General features: G+C 38.6%; 1 protein-coding gene across 2 annotated transcripts in view; it reads left to right on the top strand.

The window, feature by feature from the left end:
* Positions 1-1705: 1705 nt before the first annotated feature.
* LOC132180480 (exocyst complex component SEC6-like) overlaps positions 1706-19926 on the top strand; it is a 42157-nt gene continuing 23936 nt past the window's right edge. The window contains exons 1-12 of one of the 2 annotated variants that reach the window (XM_059593316.1): positions 1706-1993; positions 2916-3047; positions 6511-6549; positions 6723-6811; positions 6956-7046; positions 7516-7605; positions 7788-7867; positions 9051-9143; positions 10524-10550; positions 19121-19228; positions 19425-19563; positions 19765-19809. In XM_059593316.1, coding sequence (XP_059449299.1) covers positions 2919-3047; positions 6511-6549; positions 6723-6811; positions 6956-7046; positions 7516-7605; positions 7788-7867; positions 9051-9143; positions 10524-10550; positions 19121-19228; positions 19425-19563; positions 19765-19809 — 930 coding nt within the window. In that variant the 5' untranslated portion in view covers positions 1706-1993; positions 2916-2918. The remainder of the gene's footprint in view (positions 1994-2915; positions 3048-6510; positions 6550-6722; positions 6812-6955; positions 7047-7515; positions 7606-7787; positions 7868-9050; positions 9144-10523; positions 10551-19120; positions 19229-19424; positions 19564-19764; positions 19810-19926) is intronic. The other variant, XM_059593317.1, reaches the window with a different exon arrangement.

Here is a 19926-nt window from a genome sequence, read left to right as displayed (position 1 = left end):
CCAAGGAATCTTTGGGTCAGCATGGGAGTCATTCGGATAGGGGTTGCGAAAACAGAGAGAAATGGGTACCTCCTCCTGCGGGAACGTTCAAAGCCAATTGGGACGTCTCTTTCGATTCTAAGCATAAAAGGATGGGGGTTGGTGTCAATGTGAGGGACCACGATGGAATGGTAAATGCAGCAAAATGTGAAACGGTCCAGATGCTCCAAGAACCTAGTACTGGCGAAGCTTGGGGGGCTCTTCGGGCAGCAGAATTCTGCTGTGAGTTGGGCTTCCATGATATTATTCTAGAAGGGAATTCATTAAATGTTGTGAAAGCTATTGGGGAATTAGAGGCTAGCTAGAGGCCTTTTGGACAGATTCTGGAGGACATAAAGATAGTTTTGGGCTCTCTTAGAATTTGGAAGATTATTCATGTGAAGAGAGATGCCAACCAAGCTGCTCATGGACTAGCAAAGGAAGCAACGTCATCCTTGATTGAGGGGACTTGGATTGAGGAAACCCCAACATGTATTTCTAACATTGTAACCCTAGAGCTTCGTGCTCTTCTTTTTTAGAGTGTTTTTCCACTCTGGACTCTCTGGTTTTTCCTTGAGTTCTAGTAATAAAGTTTGATCGATTTTCTCGAAAAAAAAAAAAAAAAAATTTAAAAACCTTTATGCAGTGACTTGCCTTTGGACAAAGATTTCCCGGCTATGCCGCCCGTGCAGTTTGACTACATAGGACCTGATGCGAATAAATATTAAATCCCAAGCGTAGGAACCAAGGCACTTATGATAGATTATGGGACAAACGTGGAAATAGTGTTCCAAGGGACTAATATTGGGAATGCAGAGAATCATCCAATGCATCTTTTTCAAATTAGGATAATGTCCAGTTCATTTGGACTGAAGAATATTCAGTTAATTATATTATATGAGTATTTTTGTTCCATCAAAAAGTGAAAAAAAAAACAAAAATACTTTCAAATATAACTAATTGGATACTCTTCTGTTCATTTGAATTGGAGAGGATCGTGTTCTATTTGCCTAAGCAATGAGCGGGCCTTACTCTATCCGCATTGAAATTATCATGAACAAGATTTATTAAGTTTAAGAGCTTGTGCCATGTCCAATAGGCATAATGGACCAAAAAATTCTATCTAGGCCCTAGCAGCCCAATTCCAAGCATCAACCCCTTTTAACCCAAATGATTGATTGAGGGTATATTATAAAAATTGAAATATTAGAAAGATATTAAAAAAAAGAAAGGTTTAAAAGTGGGTAATGTGTAATTAACCCTTATTTTAATTCTAACAATTCTATGTGCTATTTTTCTGAAGGACAAAAATTTATCTTTGACGGAAAAAAAAAAAAAAAAAAGAAGAAGAAAAAACTAGGCAAGTTGATGTTGGACTGGGCCACATTGACTAAGCCCATGGTGACGCATACAAGTCCAAACACAGAAAGTACACGGTGGGGCGCAGAAAAAGACCCAAAAGTCAGTTTGAAATGAAATGAAATGAATAGGGCTGGACAGATTAACCGATTACCGATTACTGGCCGTCTACTGGTTTCGACCGAATCGATATAAACTGTAACCGATATATCGATATCTTTATCGGTTAAAAAATGTATACCGGAATTCTTACCGGTTCGGTTAAGGATGCTTATCGGTTAACCGGTTTAACCAATAAGAACCGATTATCTAGAGGCCTAAAACGTCTCTAACTCAACAATAGCTGAACCCCAAGCCCCACTAAAATCACGGCTCTGTGTCTCTCGCCTGCGTCGCCCTGTCGCCCACTCGCCCATCTGCTGCCGGCCGCCCCCAAGTCCCAACTGCTCTCAGCCTCACACAGTCACAGAGTCTCGTCTCTCTCGAGTCTTGGTCTTGATCTATCCCTTCTCTGATCTCTCGCAAGTCGCAGACTCGCAAGTTCGCAAATCGCAACACTGCCAACACGCCAACACTCTCGGCTCTCTCGGATTCTCGGTGCGACGGTGACTCACAGGTAAACAAGCTTTGACCCTCACTCCCTTTTATTTTTTTTCTTGAATTTTCTTGAATTCTTTTTTTTTTTTTTGTTAAATTTGTTGTTTAGTTGTTTTGTTTTCTTATCTGGCCTGATCGATTATATTTTTTCTCTTGAATTCTTTTGTTGTTTTCTTATCTGGCCTGGCCGATTAGTTGACTTAGCAGACCTAGTGGTGATTTGATTTTAAATCTAGGAACCTAATATATGGGTACCATTTAGTTGATGCATATCGTATATAGCCAAAAAAAAAAAAAAAGAGAAAGGGAAGAAGATTCCTACTTAAGGACTGAAACAGATTTAGTGTTTACTTTAACTGGAATATCTATATAAGGATGGGTCAATTTTTCACCTTTATATGGATTTGTGGCACCTCTGAGCTACTATATATGTATATATGAAGTTTGTTTTATTTGATTGTGTCGAGTTAAAAAAGACCTTTAATTGATACTATTTTCCAGGAATTAATTGAATAAAGTTTGAGTTTTAGTCATAGCCCATAGGTCAGACATTGTCACATTAGCTAATTAAAATCAACCCCTAAAATAACTGATTTTTAATAAGGTATTTTAGCCCAACAAAAAGTATTTGGGCTCTCAAAAGTAAAAAAAATTCATTTTTGGCCCAACAAAATAAATCAATATAAAGCCCATGCCTAAATCGGTTAACCGGTTTAACCGTGTACTGTTTTAACCGAAATTATCGGTTAAAATTCTTATTGGTTCGGTATCGGTTAATAAACCGTTTAACCGAAAATTATCGGTTAATAACCGATAAGGTCCAAAACCGGACCGTTTTGACCGATACCCAGGCCTAGAAATGAATACAAAATTAGTTTTTGGGTTTCCGAACGCACTGAAATTTCATTTCCGTTCATTGATATACCGGGTAATTGTTGCAGGAAATGATGGTGGAGGATCTGGCGGTTGAGGCTAAGGAATCGGCGGTGTGCGAGGTCGCCAAGCTATTGCCGCTGTCGGAGCTCCTGCAGTCCATCACATCGATCAAGGCTGATTACATTGCGCGTCAACAGGTGCCAATTCTGTGCATTTTGTCTTTGTAGATGGGATTGAACCTGGTTATGGTTAATACAGCTGATAACATTGGATTGACTACTTTTAAAATGGAGATGTGATTGGATTGCTGCTGTGGAAATGTGTAGAAATTGGGATTGGGTTGGGTTCTTGGGTTGGAAGTTTTATCAAGAAAGAGCAAAATGCGTATAAATCAGATTGCACTCTGTTACATGTCCTGCATGATTTTTACGTTGATGTTGTAGAGCATTGTCTTGGTGTTTCTGGGACTCTAGTGGATCTGGGGCTTTCTAGATTATTGAAACTATTCCCAATTTGAGTTACCGTGATTCGCTACAAGCCTACAACCCTTCCGAATTGTGATCGGGGATTGCCGATCACTTGTACTAGTATATTGGCAATGCAGAATTATTATTATTTTTTTCTTTCCATTTATTTTCTTATCAGCTCTTTTAGAAATGAAAAATATAAATTAGACGTGAAAAGCTTAGAGGTGCGTATGGCTTTTTAGTAAAAAATTAGAATTTCTAACTGAGAACTACCTTATTGCATACTAACTTCTAGTTAAGTAATCATATATGCTGTAAATAAGCCTATCTCTTTTACTCTAACTTGCTATAGAACTCATTCCCAAGTCCATGTTACACACGTGAAATATTCCTAGAAGCATGTTCGGAGAAGTTGAAGACATTTATTCTTGATGAATATGGTGTCATGCAAAGTATGTCTTTGTGACAATCATATATGTATCACTGAAACATAGGCACCTCATATAGAAGATTCATTTTTTTTTTGATAAGTACCTCATATAGAAGATTCATAGAACCGAGTTCCAAGAAGTTGGGTGGAAGGTGTATGTGCTTGTTGATTATGAGTGTGAGACAGAGATGCCGGAGATGTATAATCTGTGCGTATATGTTATTTTAGAGTGCTCGAGAAAACTCCCCACCATCTCCAAATATGTTTCCACACTCCAACTCCATAAGTGCCCTCCACCTTCCACCCAACTTATAAATATCAGTTCCAATGTTTTGGTTTCGAGGACTGCCAAAGATGTATAATTTGTTTTATGGTTTCAACAGTCAGATTTTCTATTTTGATAAATGGTTAACCTGGCGGCTTTCTCAATGGTTTTAGAGTTTTGAGGCAAGCACATACACTTTCTTTTGTTTCCAGATTGTCAAAAGTTTTCCATTTTTTTTAAGTAAATAAAATATCATTAAAAGTGAATTACGCTACTTAGGTACTTTGGGAGTATACAAGGAAAAGCACCTAGGTAGAAGGAGAAAAAAAAACAAGAAAATCATGAAAACTAAGCACTAAAGGAGTTACAAATACAACTGTCCAAAGGTAGAGAGTAAAAAAGAAAAAAAGACTCAAGCTTTGCCAACGTCCTCTCTGTTAGAAGTAAAGAGAATACTATTGCTTGTGCATCTATCCTTTTTTATTTCTAACATTCTCACGGTCCTCGAAACTTTTGTCGTTTCTTTCTCTCCAAAGATACCACAAGAGGCAAGAAGACTATCTTTCACACAGCAGCACTCGTAGTTCTACCACTAGTCTACCAACAAGCAAATAAGTCAGTTACTCTACTAGGCATCACCCAAGATAGTCCAAACTGACTGAAAAAGGCATTCTATAAGACGCTAGTAACCTCACAATGGAGGAGTGGATGGTCCGCTGACTCTTTATTCCTCTTGCTCATACAACACCTATTGACCACAATGATATGCTGCTTTCTAAGATTGTTCATGGTAAGGATCTTCCCTGGTGCCGCTGACCAAGCAAAGAAGGTCGCTTTCAAAGGAACTTTAGTCTGCCAAATGCTTTTCCAAGGGAAAGGAGTGACATCATTACTAGCAAGGACATTGTAGAAGGAGCCAACAACAAACAACCTTTTCTAGAGGGGGACCACCTAAGTTTGTCTTCACCATCCCTTTCACTCTAACGGAGTACAACAAAATGAAGAACGATGCAAAAACATTCACCTCCCAATCATGAGTTGTTCTAACAAAGCTTACGTTCCACTGATTGGAGCTATAAGAAAACTCCAAGTGAGTTTCGACTAAAGCCATCCTTTGTACAAACAATACCATATAAATCTGGAAAGGTTTCCTTAAGGGTCTTGTCCCCACACCATAGACCAGTTTACCAAGTGAAATTTGAACTCTGTGGATAGCGTGCTCCATAGAAAATCTTGATGAAGCTTCTTTATGTGGTTTGCAACACCATAGGGGGTGGGAAGGGGGACAAGAAATAAGTAGGCAAATTGGAAAGAGTGCTATTTATAAGGGTTATCGTACCACCCGTAGGCAAGTACATCATTTTTCAACTAGCCAATCGACGTTCTATCTTTTCAATAACACCGTCCCAAATAGGCTTTGCCTTATCAGAGGCCCTCGACGGAAGGCCAAGATACTTCAAAGTCAAAGAAGACATTTCACAATCCAGGATGCCAATCAACCCATCCTCATTCTCAACAAAACCCATAGGAACCATGTAGATTTCAATTAATTATTTTACGTGTTGGGCATCACATATTAAAAGGGTGTTTGAGGCCACACATAAGGTGGGGTGTTAAAGTATTGATTAAATGATTAAATTTAGCTCTTTCTATCAGCTTAAATTTTTAGGAAAATTGGTGATTTATCAGTAGCTATTGCCAATAGACTTGTGAAATTACAAGGAGATTTTCTTTGCGGTTGTGTGGTATATGTATTCAGTTATCAACTGTGTACTCTCTATGTTCTAGGGTTGTGCCTCACTATGCTTTATTATTGATATTGAAATTACTTATCAAATATATATATATATATCAACAGTAAACAATATGATTTGTAAGACAATCCTTTATGTCTCATCTCTTGTTTATGGAGAGAGAGGAATGCTCACATTTGTAAGGATTATAAACTTTTGTCTTGGGCTTGAAGCTGCTATTCTTCCAATCTTTCTCTGACTGGATGGATGCATTTGAATGCTTTTCTACTGCTTCTCTGATTGAATTTTTAGAATTGTTAAACTTCAGAATCTAAGTTTTGTTTTTGGTGTTATTCTTGTATACATTTCGTGTAATAGGGTTGTACCCCCTTTATGTGCATTTACTTCATTAAAAGGAGCAAAAAGTTGCACATGAACCTTTATTGTGTGCCTAACCTTAAATCAAGATGTGATGGATGAATCATAATAAATGGTGCAGTTGATGTATGTGGCATGATTGTCTACAATAGATGCTGGTTAGAGTTTATGAAAATGAGTTGGTGTGTGCATTTCTGTTGGTGGTTGGTGCCGAGGCAATTAATTTTGTTGGTGATAGATGCTTCGGTTGATCCATATGGTGTTTTGATAATGATGTAAAATATTTGTCACTTTAGTGGCATTATGTTGACTTTTGTTTTGGTAATTTCTATATAATAAGCCTTTTGATTGTCAATTCTGAATTTAGTTATTGTTCTTTATTGTCAGGCAAATGATGCACAACTTAGTACAATGGTCGCAGAGCAGGTATATGCACCAATTCCCATCATTTTTCATGGGGAAAGCTGCTGCACCGGGATTAATTTCAATCATGTTTTTTCCCCTTACATTCTAACTTTCTGATTCCTTTATGGAGCTGAGAAAGCTCTACAACTCTTATATTTAAATGTGCTTACATAATAATTCTTTGGACTCTGCAGGTTGAACAGGCAGAAGCTGGACTGGAATCTCTTTCCTTATCCCATAACTCGATAAACCAGCTGTGTGAAAACTTCCTTTCTATTGAAAAGTATGTTATTGATGAGATATATTGAGTGAGTGTTATAACATTATAAGGGGGTTGTTGGTTTTTGGGTGCTATGTCTAAACTTCACTTCCATTTTAATATTAATGTATTTGAGTTTGTTCTTAATATTATTGCCTTGCGCATCAGGCTTTGTCAAGAGTGCCAAACATTAATTGAAAACCATGATCAAATAAAGATCCTTAGCAATGCAAGGAACAACTTGAATACAACCTTGAAGGTGGGTGGGTTCAAACTAAGTTGAATAAGCTTTTATCATGATTTTTTTGTGTGTTATTGTACCTACAATTTGTAGTCTCGGTAAAAAGAGATATGCTGCTTTGAATTTTTGTTTCTATCTTGTCAAAGGCTGTTACATGAAAATGCAGCCACACTAGAATGCTACATGCAACTGATCATCACCCTAGTTGAGTTAGAATCGCCTGACAAGACTTTATCTTGCAAAAAAAGGAATGTGAAACCCATGGCTATTTATGTTGTTGATGCTTTGTGAAGCATGCATTTAAAAGTTTTAAACCCTGAGGCATGAAGCTTTATGACCTTCTTGTTTGTTGTTTTACAACTTTTCTAAGTTTTAAAGTTTTAAACCCTAAGGAATGAAGCTTTACGACCTTCTCGTTTGTTTTTTTTTTTTTTTTCCAACTTTTCTATGTGGTTGCTGTCTAGCTGAAGACATGATTTTGTGGTAGGATGTTGAGGGCATGATGTCCATTTCTGTTGAAGCAGCTGAAGCACGGGATTCTTTGAGCGATGATAAAGAAATTGTTAACAGTTACGAGGTAACAATACTTATCAAAAAAACACTTACGAGGTGACAATATTTTTAGTTTTGTGTGTGTGTATCGTTGTATCTATACACATTTTATATATACAGTATATATGATTACCTCAAAAAAAAAATTCAAAAATTACAATGTTTTCATACTCTGATCTTTGGTTTTTCATCCTTAATTTGTGATAGAGGTTAACAGCTCTTGATGGGAAGCGGAGGTTTGCATTAGCAGCTGCAGGATCTCACAAGGAAGAGGTTGGCAGACTAAGGTTTGTGTTGTCTTGTAAAGTTATTTGTCACTTTCATGAGTGGGTGCTAGCTGGCTCCAAGGGGGCCACTGCCTGCCTTAGATTTGAAGACCCCCTCTTGTTCATTCCACATCCCACATACATGCACACCACTTCTTTCTAATTTTCATATTAGCCATGGTCCTGTAAGGTTACTTAATGGGGGACATTTTTCTTTAACAATTGAACTATCATCACCATTCTAAAGTCTATACTTTTATTGGGTCATATTCAAAATCTCTCAAAGCTTCCTTCTCTCTCATCTGCTTGGCTACAAATATCTGCTCTACAGCGAGTGATGAAGCTTTGAGTACCCAATCCTATATACAAGCTCATAATTTGTATCTCTTTTGGTGCTTAGTTTTCATGATTTTCTTGTTATTTTTATTTTATTTTATCTTTCTTCTTTCTAACTACATGTTTCTCTTGTATACTTCTTGTGTAACTGGGTGCACTTTGTACTTTTAATGATATCTCAATTATTTATATATATATAAAAAAAAAATTCAGGACAATTTTCATAAATCACCAGTTCCAGAAAAATAAGAGTTTCAAACTTAGGTGACTTAGTTTCATGGGTTTACTAGACTTTTAATATCAGTGAAATATAGGAGATTATATGAAGCCAAAGTTATTTAAATTGGAGAAGAAGAAAGAACCGGCTTAAGAAATCATCATTCAACATAAGTTGGAGCAAAAACTGCTTTATATATGTAGCAGATTAAACAAATGACATTAAATTTCAGAAAAAAAAAAAAAAAAAAAGAGGAATTCACAAAATTTCTGGCTCAAGAAATAATTTCTAGCTTCTTCCTCGTTGCATTTGAAGTTCTGATGGTGAGCCCAGTACTGGTAACAATTAGATATCAAAAAAGTTAAAGGAGCTCAATGGAAAATAAAAATAAAAATGAAGGTATGTGTAAGCTTTCAGTACTTGCCAGTTTTCCAGTATATCTTCCGGTGTTTTGCCATTTTAATACTAGAGCCATTCACACGGATGGTGTTTTTCCAGTTCTCGAGCAAATGTTTTGGATGATGATGATTTCACTTATACTAAACCTTTTCAATAATTTTATTTCCATAATTTGTTATTAATGATGCTTACAGTCTGAGGCTTAATCACCTCTCTCTCTCTCTCTCTCTCTCAATTTGGAATGTGGCCCAGAGAATATTTTGAAGATGTAGATCAGACTTGGGAGACATTTGAGAAGACACTATGGGGTCATATTTCCAACTTCTATAAACTTTCTAAAGAAAGGTATATTCTTTTATCTGGAAAGACTTGAAACTTGTGATTGTTCTTTTGCAAATGATATTGATTTGATTTCTTGCAACCAACTGCATTAAGTTTTCTTTTGATAATATTTTGTTTCTTATTTAACCTGAATAAATTGTGTTATTACTTGACTTTTGATATAGATGTTGGTTTGAAATGGTCTGAGATATGGCTTTGGTCCACTTCTTGGAAATGCTTGCAGGTGTTTTTACTTGCATTCTGATTAGGTTTAATTGCAAATACCACATGGTAAAAACAGTGCTGAGAAATCAGTGTTGACAGATTTGTTAAAATAATCTCGTGACCTCATAAGGAGTCATCACTGTCAATGCAATAAAACTTGGCCCAACATTGTCATATCTGTTAATCCAGCAATTTTGTGCAGCAAAGTAGCAGAATACTAAAGCTTCTGTGGTTGAAACTTTAGAAAGGACAGTTTTGGGCTAGTGTTTAGTGTGGAGACTGGTTTGGCTATATTTTGTCTTGTTGCTTGTTGACCATTTTATGATTCCATGTTTATTTTATTGGTTTGAGCAGGGAAGTTTAGGCTAGAATTTCCAAATGGTAGAATGTGCTTAGCTTAGATGAGTTGCTTGCTTGTCAAGAAGTTAGGGTGGAAAAGAAAACGGACTAGAATTTTGTATATTTCATAAGATTGCAGTTCCTCATGCCACTTGTAAACATTATTTAAATATATAAATGACCTTTTAAATGATGAATAATCGGTTAGAGACTTTTTAACTAATAGGTTTACTAATTACTTCCTTGTCTCATATGAAGTGTCTTGCATTCCTTTCCTCTTTTGGGACGTCCAAAAATGAGTGTCTACTTTTTTTTATCTGCAAAAAATGAGTGTCTATTTCAAGTAAACACATTTATAACTTCATCAATCCCTCCCTAATTTAAAATCAATCAAGACAATCATTAAAGAGTCAGGTCACCTTTGGGCATTTGGTAAAATTACTATACTTTTTTTCTTATTTATTAAACATAATTTCATTTCAACCTAAGACATTCAAATTGGGATATATGGAGTTTTAAGTTTTTCAGTGGTCTTTGGACCAAATAACGTCTCCATAAACAAGGGGTGGATCTTAATATCACAGGTCTAATTGTTTTAGCATCTTTAGATACAATCCACTGACAACTTTTTGCTCTGTGCGGTGGTCCAAGCAAAACAGGCCTGCCTTCTAGTAAAACTTTTTTTCTTCCCCTTTCACTGGAGTTTGAAGTATATCCCCTGTTTATGGATTTATTTCTTTTCTTTCTGGTACATATGCTTCGAAGTCATTATTACTTGGATTATTTATGGTTGCTTTATGATTCTTCTGATGGTCATTTTATCATTATTTTTTTTTTCAGCCCACAAACTTTGGTTCGTGCTTTAAGGTATGTCTAATGAATTTTCTTGGTCTTCATCTTCTTGCTGTACTATTAAGTTTGTTATTTTTGGATTTTGTTTGAACTTTCTTTCTTTCTTTCTTCTCTTCTCTCTATTTAAACTAGCTTCGTGCGGTAAGTTTGGTATTACTTATGTTTCATCCAATCAAACAGCACGTGCAGAGTGGACATGAAATGATACATGCATGGATGTAAGAAAATAATGAAAAAAATGTTGGAACGGAACTGTATTTAATGTATTTATTCTAGACATAGGACTATTTAGGGGAGCTGGAGTGGGTAAAACATTGGAATTGATGAACATCATTACCAAAACTCATGGAAGTGTATTTGTATTTGGTAAATGTACTTGTGAAAGAAATGATTGGAATAATTAATGAACAACATATTGCAGAACTAAAAGTGGCCCAAAATCTTTGATACTCAAGACAGAGAGAAATGAGGTTAAAATATGATTCATAGAGGAAAAATGCTGCAATAACCCTTAGTTGCTATGTATATATGTTGATACTTGGAGGAAGTGCATTGAATCTATGGTACTCCGGAGCAAACTTCTCTAGAGGGAATGAGGTTAACGTATGTCTTCTAAAGGAAAATTGCCATTATAATGATAAATAGCTATGTATTTATGTTGATTGTTAGAGATTTCCTCTCGTCAGAATACTGGGATGGCTGTGGGGGGCTGTTCGCAATAGGCCTGTCGGGGGGAGGCAATGAGTCTGGTTTCGTCGCTTCATGTTGGACAGGAAAGAGTTGAACGGATGTCGGCGATGGAGCTCATTGGGCCTGGTTCAGGTATGGATAGTTGGGTTGGAGGATTTAGGGCCAGAGACGATTTCTTCCAGCTGGGTAGTTGAAAGTTGCCTCAATTTTTATCCTAAAAGTGGTGTATCTGATGAGGGGAAAAAGGAGGAGTTGGCGGTTTTGTTCAATTCTATTGAAGCTTCTAGAATGCAGTATGATTCTGATTTGGGAGGCATTTTTGCCTATGTTCCTGCTCCCAAAGGATTTAAGGGGCTTAAGGAATGTGAGAGGGTCGAATTGGTGGATCATGAAGCTTAACATTGTAGCATGGAATGTGAGAGGGTTGAATGCCCTCAAAAAAAGGTTGCGTATTAGGGGTCTCTTGAAAGAGTGGAAAGCAAATATAGTGTGTTTGATTGAGACTAAGATGGAGGCTATCTCTCGTGAGGTGATTCATAGTCTTTGGGGAGGTCAACATGTGGGGTGGAAGTATAAAGGGTCTAATGGTTTGTCGGGGGGGATGTTATTGATGTGGGATAGGAGGGTGGTGGAGTGTAAGGAGGAGTCTGTGGGGCATTTCACCTTGGCGTGCTCTTTTCAAAATGTGGAGGATAACTGGGTTTGGGCGTTTGGGGGGGTGTATGGTCCGAATGAGGATGTGGAGAGAAGGGCCCTTTGGGAAGAGTTGGCTGGTTTGATGAATGTGTGGGAGGTCCCTTGGTGTTTTGGCGGGGATTTTAATATTGTACGGTTTCCTAGTGAACGCTCGAGTGTTTCTTATTATTCTTCTAGCATGATGGATTTCTCGGACTTCATTTTAGAGAACAATTTGGTGGACATTCCGATGATGGGGGGTCAATTTACTTGGTCTAATAATCAAGAAAATGAGATTTGGTCTAGAATTGACCGGTTCTTGCTTTCCTCGGATTGGGAAGATCACTACCCAACAGTGTCACAAAGAAAACTTCAACGCCTGCTCTCCGATCACTTCCCTTTATTACTGGACTGTGGGGCTCCTTGTGGAGGTAATAAGTGTTTTAAATTTGAAAATATGTGGCTTAAAGCCGAAGGTTTTGTTGACAAGGTTAGTTCTTGGTGGGAGTCTTATTCGTTTGAGGGTTTACCTAGTTTTGTGTTAGCTAATAAATTGAAATCCCTTAAATTGGATTTGAAAAAGTGGAATGAGGAGGTGTTTGGGGATATTGGGAGGAAAAAGGAGTTGTTGGGAGGTATTCAGGAGTTGTTGGGAGGTATTCAGGAGTTGGATGAGTTGGCAGAGTCGAGAGGCTTAGATCAGGAGGAGAAGATTCGAAAGGCGGATATTAGGGGTGAGCAAAAACCCGCTCGACCTGCAAAACCGCCCCGCCCCGATCCGCCCTTCAAAAGCCAGATTTTAAGTTATTTTTTGCGAGTACGGGTGGTTTTTTCCCAAACCTGGGCGGGGCGGGTTACGGGTTATAACAATTTTTTTCCCCGGATACCCGCCCCGCCCCGCCCGCATTAATCAAATAAAAGGAAAAACCCTACTTTTCTCCAACCGCCTCCCCCTCACCTCTTTTTTTTTTTCCTTCTCTCTTCTCTCTTCTCTCAGTCTCGCCTCTCTCTGCTGTCTCGCCTCTCTCCCTCTCTCTCGTCCGACTCTTCTCTCATCTGCGCCGCCGCTCAACCTCTGCCGATCCAGGTTTTTTTTCTCTCTCTAGACCTCTTTCATGAATGGGGATCCAAGAGATCTCTTCTTTCATTATCTTAATCTGAAGATGTTGGGTTAATCTTGGGGTTTAGCACCTTCTGATTGTTGGGTTGTTTGTTTAGAAGGAAAATAGATGATAAATCTGCAAAAGAAATGAAAATGGTGGAGAAGAAAGAAACCCGCACAACCCGCCCCGATCTACCCTGACCCGCACGGATTTTGTTTCTTGTGCCAGCCACCCGGGTGAAATTTTCCAACCCGCAGGGTGTGGGTTCGGGTAGAAAAACTGCAGAAATCCGCCCCGAACCGACCTGTGCTCACCCCTAGCGGATATGTTGAAAGATTTGGAGAATACCTTGTTGTGTGAAGAAATTCATTTGCGCCAAAAATCAAGAGTTTTGTGGCTCAAGGAGGGGGACCGAAATACTCGGTTCTTTCACAAGATGGCTAATTCTCATCGCAGGTACAATCGTGTGGCAGTGCTTCGTATTAATGGTGTATTATCCAATGATCCAGCTGAGTTAAAAGATCACATTGTGCAATATTATCAAAGCTTATACTCGGAACGAAGCACTTGGCGTCCTAGAATGGATAACCAGCCTTTTTTGTTCATTGATGAGGAGGATAATAGGTGGTTAGAAAGAGATTTTGAGGCAAAGGAGGTATGGGAGGTGGTAAAAGGCATGGATGGTGATAAGGCACCGGGTCCAGATGGCTTCTCCATGGCTTTTTTTTCAAGCTTGTTGGGGTGTAGTTAAACATGATGTTATGGCGGTTTTTGCTGAGTTCCATCTTAGACATCATTTGGTGAAGAGCTTGAATGCAACTTTTATTTCCTTGATACCGAAAAAGGCGGATGCGATGGAGATGAAGGACTTTCGGTCCATTAGCTTGGTGGGAGGGGTGTACAAAATTGTTTCTAAGGTTCTTGCCAATAGGACGAGAACTGTTTTGGGTAAAGTCATATCCTACTCTCAAAATGCTTTTATCGGGGGTCGTCAAATCCTTGATTCTGTTCTCATTGCAAATGAATGTATGAATAGTCACATGAAATCAGGGGTGCCAGGTGTTCTTTGTAAATTGGACCTGGTAAAGGCTTATGACCATGTAAATTGGGACTTTGTTTTGTATTTGCTGAATAGGTGCGGATTTGGCGAGAAGTGGAGGGCTTGGATAAAGTGGTGTATTACGTCGGTAAGATTTTCCATACTTGTGAATGGTTCTCCGGAAGGCTTCCTTAACAGTTCGAGAGGAATTTGGCCAGGGGATCCTCTCTCTCCGTTACTTTTTGTGCTTGTTATGGAGGCATTGAGTAAGATGGTGAATGCAACGGTTGACCAAGGCCTTTTGACTGGCTTCTCGGTGGGAAATAGGGTCTTCTCGGAGTTGGTGGTTTCTCACTCTTTATTTGCTGATGATACTCTGATTTTTTGTGAAGCTTCTCTCGAGCAAATCCAGTATGTGCATCTCATTCTCTTATGTTTTGAAGCTGTTTCGGGTTTGAGAGAATCTTGGAAAGTCAAAAATTGTGGCTATTGGTGAGGTGGAGAACATTGGGGTTTTAGCTAATATCCTTGGGTGTAGTGTTGCCGATTTGCCTATGAAGTATTTGGGTCTCCCTCTTGGGGCGTCGTATAAGGATACGGTTATGTGGAATGATGTGATCGAAAAGATGGAGCGTTAGATGGCAGGTTGGAAGAGAATGTATCTCTCTAAAGGAGGTCGTTTAACTTTCAATAAGAGTACGTTGACTAATCTTCCGACTTACTTTTTGTCTCTGTTTTCGATTCCTATGAGTGTAGCTAAAAGGCTTGAGAAAGTCCAAAGAGATTTCTTGTTGGGAGGGATGGGAGATGAGCCTAAGTTGCATCTTGTAAATTGGAACCAAGGCTGTCGTCCCCTGCGCTACGGTGGTCTTGGCATTCGAAAGTTGCATCAGTTTAATCAAGCTCTCTTGGAGAAATGGCTTTGGAGATATGCGAATAAGAGTGAGGCTCTTTGGTGCAAGGTTATCAAAGCTAAGTATGAAGACCAGGAAGGTGGGTGGTGCACGAAGGAGGTTTCGGGTTCTTATGGTGTGGACTATGGAAGCATATTCGACAAGGTTGGAACTTCTTTGCCAAAGGTATTCGGTTTGAGGTGGGAGTGGGTTCGAAAGTTCGTTTCTGGCATGATATTTGGTGTGGGGAAAATTCTTTGAAGCATGCCTTCCCGTCCTTGTTCAGTATCGCTAGACACAAAGAAGCTTGGGTGAAGGATAACTTTACTTGGAGTAATGGGGTTGTCGAGTGGAATGTCATTTTTGTGCGGCCCGTCCAGGATTGGGAGATGGATTTGGTTTCTCCTTTCTTTGATCGGTTGTACTCTTGCAAGATTTCCATAGGCATTGTGGATCGTATTCGTTGGTCCTCGTCTAAGAAGGGCAAGTTCGAGGTTAAGTCATTCTTCAAGGCCTTTTCCAATTTAGACCATGAGGTGTTTCCTTGGAAGAGCATTTGGCGTACTAAGGTGCCTCTGCGAGTGGCTTTTTTCGGGTGGACCGCGGGCCCTAGGCAAAATTTTGACTCACGATAATCTGCGTAAGAGGAACCTAGTGGTAGTGGAGTAGTGTTGTATGTGCAAGAAGGCCGGAGAGTCAGTCGATCATCTTCTTCTCCACTGTGAGATCGCAAGCGCTCTTTGGTATACTATTTTTAGTCGGTTTGGGTTGCATTGAGTCATGCCTTGCAGGGTGAGGGACTTGTTCGATTGCTGGTGGTCGGGAGGACATTCTCAAAGCGCGGTAGTGTGGAAGATGATCCCTCTATGTCTTATCTGGTGTATATGGAATGAAAGAAATGCTAGATGTTTTGAGAACTCCACTAGGACTATAGAGGAACTGACTCATCTTTTCTTCTTTACTCTTGGACGACCGCTTGGCTAGCTCCTTTAGTGATTAGTTTCTCTGACTTCCTATTTCATTTCTCTCCCTCTTAGGCGCTCTCTTTTTATACTTCCCGTGTATGTGGGTTGCGCCCCTCTACGTTTTTGATATATATCATTATTACTTATCAAAAATGTATTTATGTTGATACTCGGGATGTCCATCAAATGTTGCAACTATTCTTCTTTTTTTAATTTTTTTTATTGCAACTATTCACAAGCCTAAAGTACAAGGGCAAATACAAAATGAACTCATCATTAAAAAGATGGGTGTGTATTGATACATGTAATTTTGTTTAGCTCTTGGATGGCCGCTTGGCTAGCTTCTTTAGTAATTAGTTTTTCTGACTTCCTCTTTCATTTCTCTCCCTCTTAGGCGCTCTCTATTTATACTTCCCGTGTATATGGGTTGCGCCCCTCTGCGCTTTTGATATATAACATTATTACTTATCAAAACAAAAATTGATATATGTAATTTAATTCTACAAAAAGAAACATAGAGTTACCAATTTAAAGCTTCTATCAAATAGAAGTAATGATTAGTATAAATATGCATATATGCATATACACATGCATGTACATATATACTTATATACATATGCACATATATGTATGTTTGTGTATGTATGTGTGGGTGCATGTAAGCTTTCCCTGTAAAAAAATTAGAACTTACGTTTTTATAGGTTTCCAAAATGTGCAAAATTCTGTTGTCTTCTTGCTTGGACTTGGTTATTAATTAAAAAGATCATTAATAAACTAATTGGACATGAAAAGTTAATTTGAAGCTCATTCTCTCAACTATAAATTCTATTATATGCTATGGATATAAGCACACTTAACTAAGCATTAGTCAAATTTGCTAGGGTTGGTTTTTTTTTTTTTTTTTTTTTCAATGAATAATAATTTATTTAAAGAAAAGACAAAGGCCTCTTACATGTAAAGTATACGCGAGATAAAACCACCCTAAAGGCGTCTGAAATCTAAACAGTTGCTAGGGTTGGTTATGGATACCCTTTCCCTTTCGTGCTAGATAAGCCATAGTTTTGGTTAAATCAAAGATTATTATGTCTTGTTATTGCTGTTAGAAGAGTTAGGGTTTGAGTCATTAGGGTTTTGGGGGTAGTTTAGTCTTTATGGTATTTCCCTAATCCGATATAATAGGATGCTTGTATTAGGTTAAAGATAAGTTGAATAAGTTGAATTGGATCCTTATTTGGGGCAAGGATTGGTCCGCAGGTAGGTCCTTGATGGGGATCGTGGGTCGTATAGCGGGTTGAATCATGGGTCGGGCTTGGTTTCGGATCCTGGTTTGGATCTGGGTGTTTTTCAAGCTTTTGGTTTAGTTAGGGGTGTCAACTTGGTTTCGGGTCCTATTGAGGGTTGTGGGGATGACTGTACGAAGATGGCGCCGGTGGAGACTGCTAATAGGATGCCTTTTCCGGTGAAGGGCCGGTTCCGGCAGCGGACCTCTGGGTCCTCCTGAGGTGGTTGATGCTTCTCTAGCGATTTCTCCGGCAGGGATCTCTGGGTCCAAAGTTTTCACTTTCCTTCTGAGGCGTTTGCTGCTTCTCCGGCGATCTCTCCGGTGAAGGGCCGGCCCTGACAGGGGTTTCTTGGGCCCAAAGTGGTGTTTTCCTTTCCTCCGATGCCGTGAAGGCCTGGGATGTTTTGGGTTTTACGTTTGGGTTTTTCTTTGGGATCTTTAGGGCTGTTTTTTTTTTGGGTTTTAGGCATGGGGTGCTTGGGTGTTTGTTGGGCTTCCTTTCTTTTGTTTTTCTATAGTTTTGGCATTCTCTTGTATACTTCCTGTGTACTAGAGTTGCGCCCCTCTGTGCTTTTTTTAATAAAACTTCATATTACTTATAAAAAAAAAAAGTATAATAGCCTCCTCCTTTTGTGTGTAAACCGTTTATACAAACTATAATATGGTATAAGAGCCTTAGGGTTTAAATCCTTGGCCCTTTGTTTGTAGTTGTAGTTTTTCTGCTATATTGTTTTGTTGAGTGTTTTTTTGGTGGCAATGCCCACATGGGCAGTGCCTTGGTAGAAGATTTTTTTTTTTTTTTTGTTTGTTTGTTTTACAGTGACCGGAGGAACACCTCTTGTGAAGAAAAAAAAAAACCCATCAATGTCGTTGCTACTGGTGTGCGAGTTCTTGTTGCTGGGTGTGGTAGCCGCAGTGTTCCGTGGTGGCCGGCGAAGTTGCTGTGACCATTGGCAAAAAAATTCCGGCCTTTTGATGTTTGTTGTTAAAATGTTGATTTGTGGTCACCGTTTGCTTTTGTAGTTGCTGTTTTTGAAGTGGCTGGAGTGTTCTGTCTTCTCTGGCAAGTTCCGGCGAGCCTACAGTCACTGTTTCTGTTATGTTTTTTTCGTGTTTTTCTTCTGTTTTAGGTTCTGTCGGTGTGGTCTGCCTGTCTCCGGCCAGTTTTGAAGTTCCGGCGAAATTTATTTATTTATTTTCCTGCAACTGTTTTCCGGTGATACTTGTTGGTTAATCATGTGAAAAATTTGTTGTTGGTTGTTGGTGATCGTTGTATCCGACTGGCCTTAGTGTTTTGTGGCGAGAACCGATCCCAAGTTGTTAGTGATTGATGTATCCGGCCGGCCTTGGATTCTTTGGCGAGACCCGATCACCTCTTGTTAGTGATCGTTGTATCCGATCGGTCTTGGTGTTTTGCGGCGAGATCCGATCAAATCTTCGTTGTTCAAGTTTTCGACGAGTTTTCGACCGGCGTTGAAGTTTTATTTAATTATTTTGTTATTTGAATTGTGTGCTCCAAGTTGTTCCAGTTTGAGGGCGAGTGTTAGAGTATGTTTTTTTAGTTGTTTTTTGTTTGCTTGTATCTTCCAAGCTGGATTCATATGATGTATATGCTCTAGCTTGAGGGGGAGTGTTAGAAGAGTTAGGGTTTAAGTCATTAGGGGTTTTGGAGGTAGTTTAGTCTTTATGGTATTTCCCTAATCCTATGTAATATGATGCTTGTATTAGGTTAAAGTTAAGTTGAATAAGTTAAATAATATAATAGCCTCTGCCTTTTGTGTGTAAACTGTTCATACAAACTATAACAATCGCAAATCTGACTTGAGATTTTGTGAGCTTCAATTTTGTTTTATGAGGCCCCTTTGGTTCAATTCACTTTTGTGCTAGTCTTGTAGTTTATAATCATCTTCCACTTCTGTTGTGTATTTTCCCTTCTAGGGTTGTTGAAATGCAAGAAATCCTTGATCAACAACTTGCTGAGGAAGCAGCTGAAGCTGAGGGAGGTGGTGCAATGGCATCAATTGCAAATCCTCGTAGAACTGCCAAGTAACTATTTTGTATTGATTTCTAATTTTATGTTTTAACTTTCTCCTTGAAGTTTGATTGCCTTTTCAAGTTATTGGTCATCATATTGATAATGTACATATCTATCATGGAAGCATTTTTTAATTCTATATCAAAAACTTAGTTCTTAAGGTGCACATTATGCATCAAAGTTCTATTATTTTCTCGTGTCCTGTAGGAAGTCTACTAATGTATCAGCTTCTTCAAGGAGTCAAATGCAGCAGAAATTGAAGGTTCAAGGAAAAGGCTATAAGGATAAATGCTATGAGCAAATAAGGAAGACTGTTGAAGGACGGTTTAACAAACTTCTTACTGAGGTATTCTTTTTATTTACTCTCTTGTAAAACAATGGTAAATATATTATATTAGGGTGCGGTGCACGGGTCCGAGGTTTACTTTGCAGGGGTGGGTCTGAAGGGCCCTGCCTTGTCGAGGTTTCCCGTCATAAAAAAAAAAAATGGTAAATATATTATATTCTTGTTAATTATGTCTTATTCTAACAATAATGTGCGCATCAGCTTGTTTTCAAAGACCTGAAAGCAGCGTTAGAGGAAGCTCGAACAGTAAGTACAATTGATCTTTTCAATCTTTTAAACATTTGTGCTTGAACTCTAGGTGCAGATGCAATACTCATTTATCTCCTTTTTTTCCCTTAATAAACAAAAAGTTGAGATTGATCA

This window comes from Corylus avellana, chromosome ca5, assembly GCF_901000735.1.
Source record: "Corylus avellana chromosome ca5, CavTom2PMs-1.0".
Lineage (NCBI taxonomy): Eukaryota > Viridiplantae > Streptophyta > Magnoliopsida > Fagales > Betulaceae > Corylus > Corylus avellana.
This window is presented reverse-complemented; position numbering and strand designations above follow the sequence as displayed.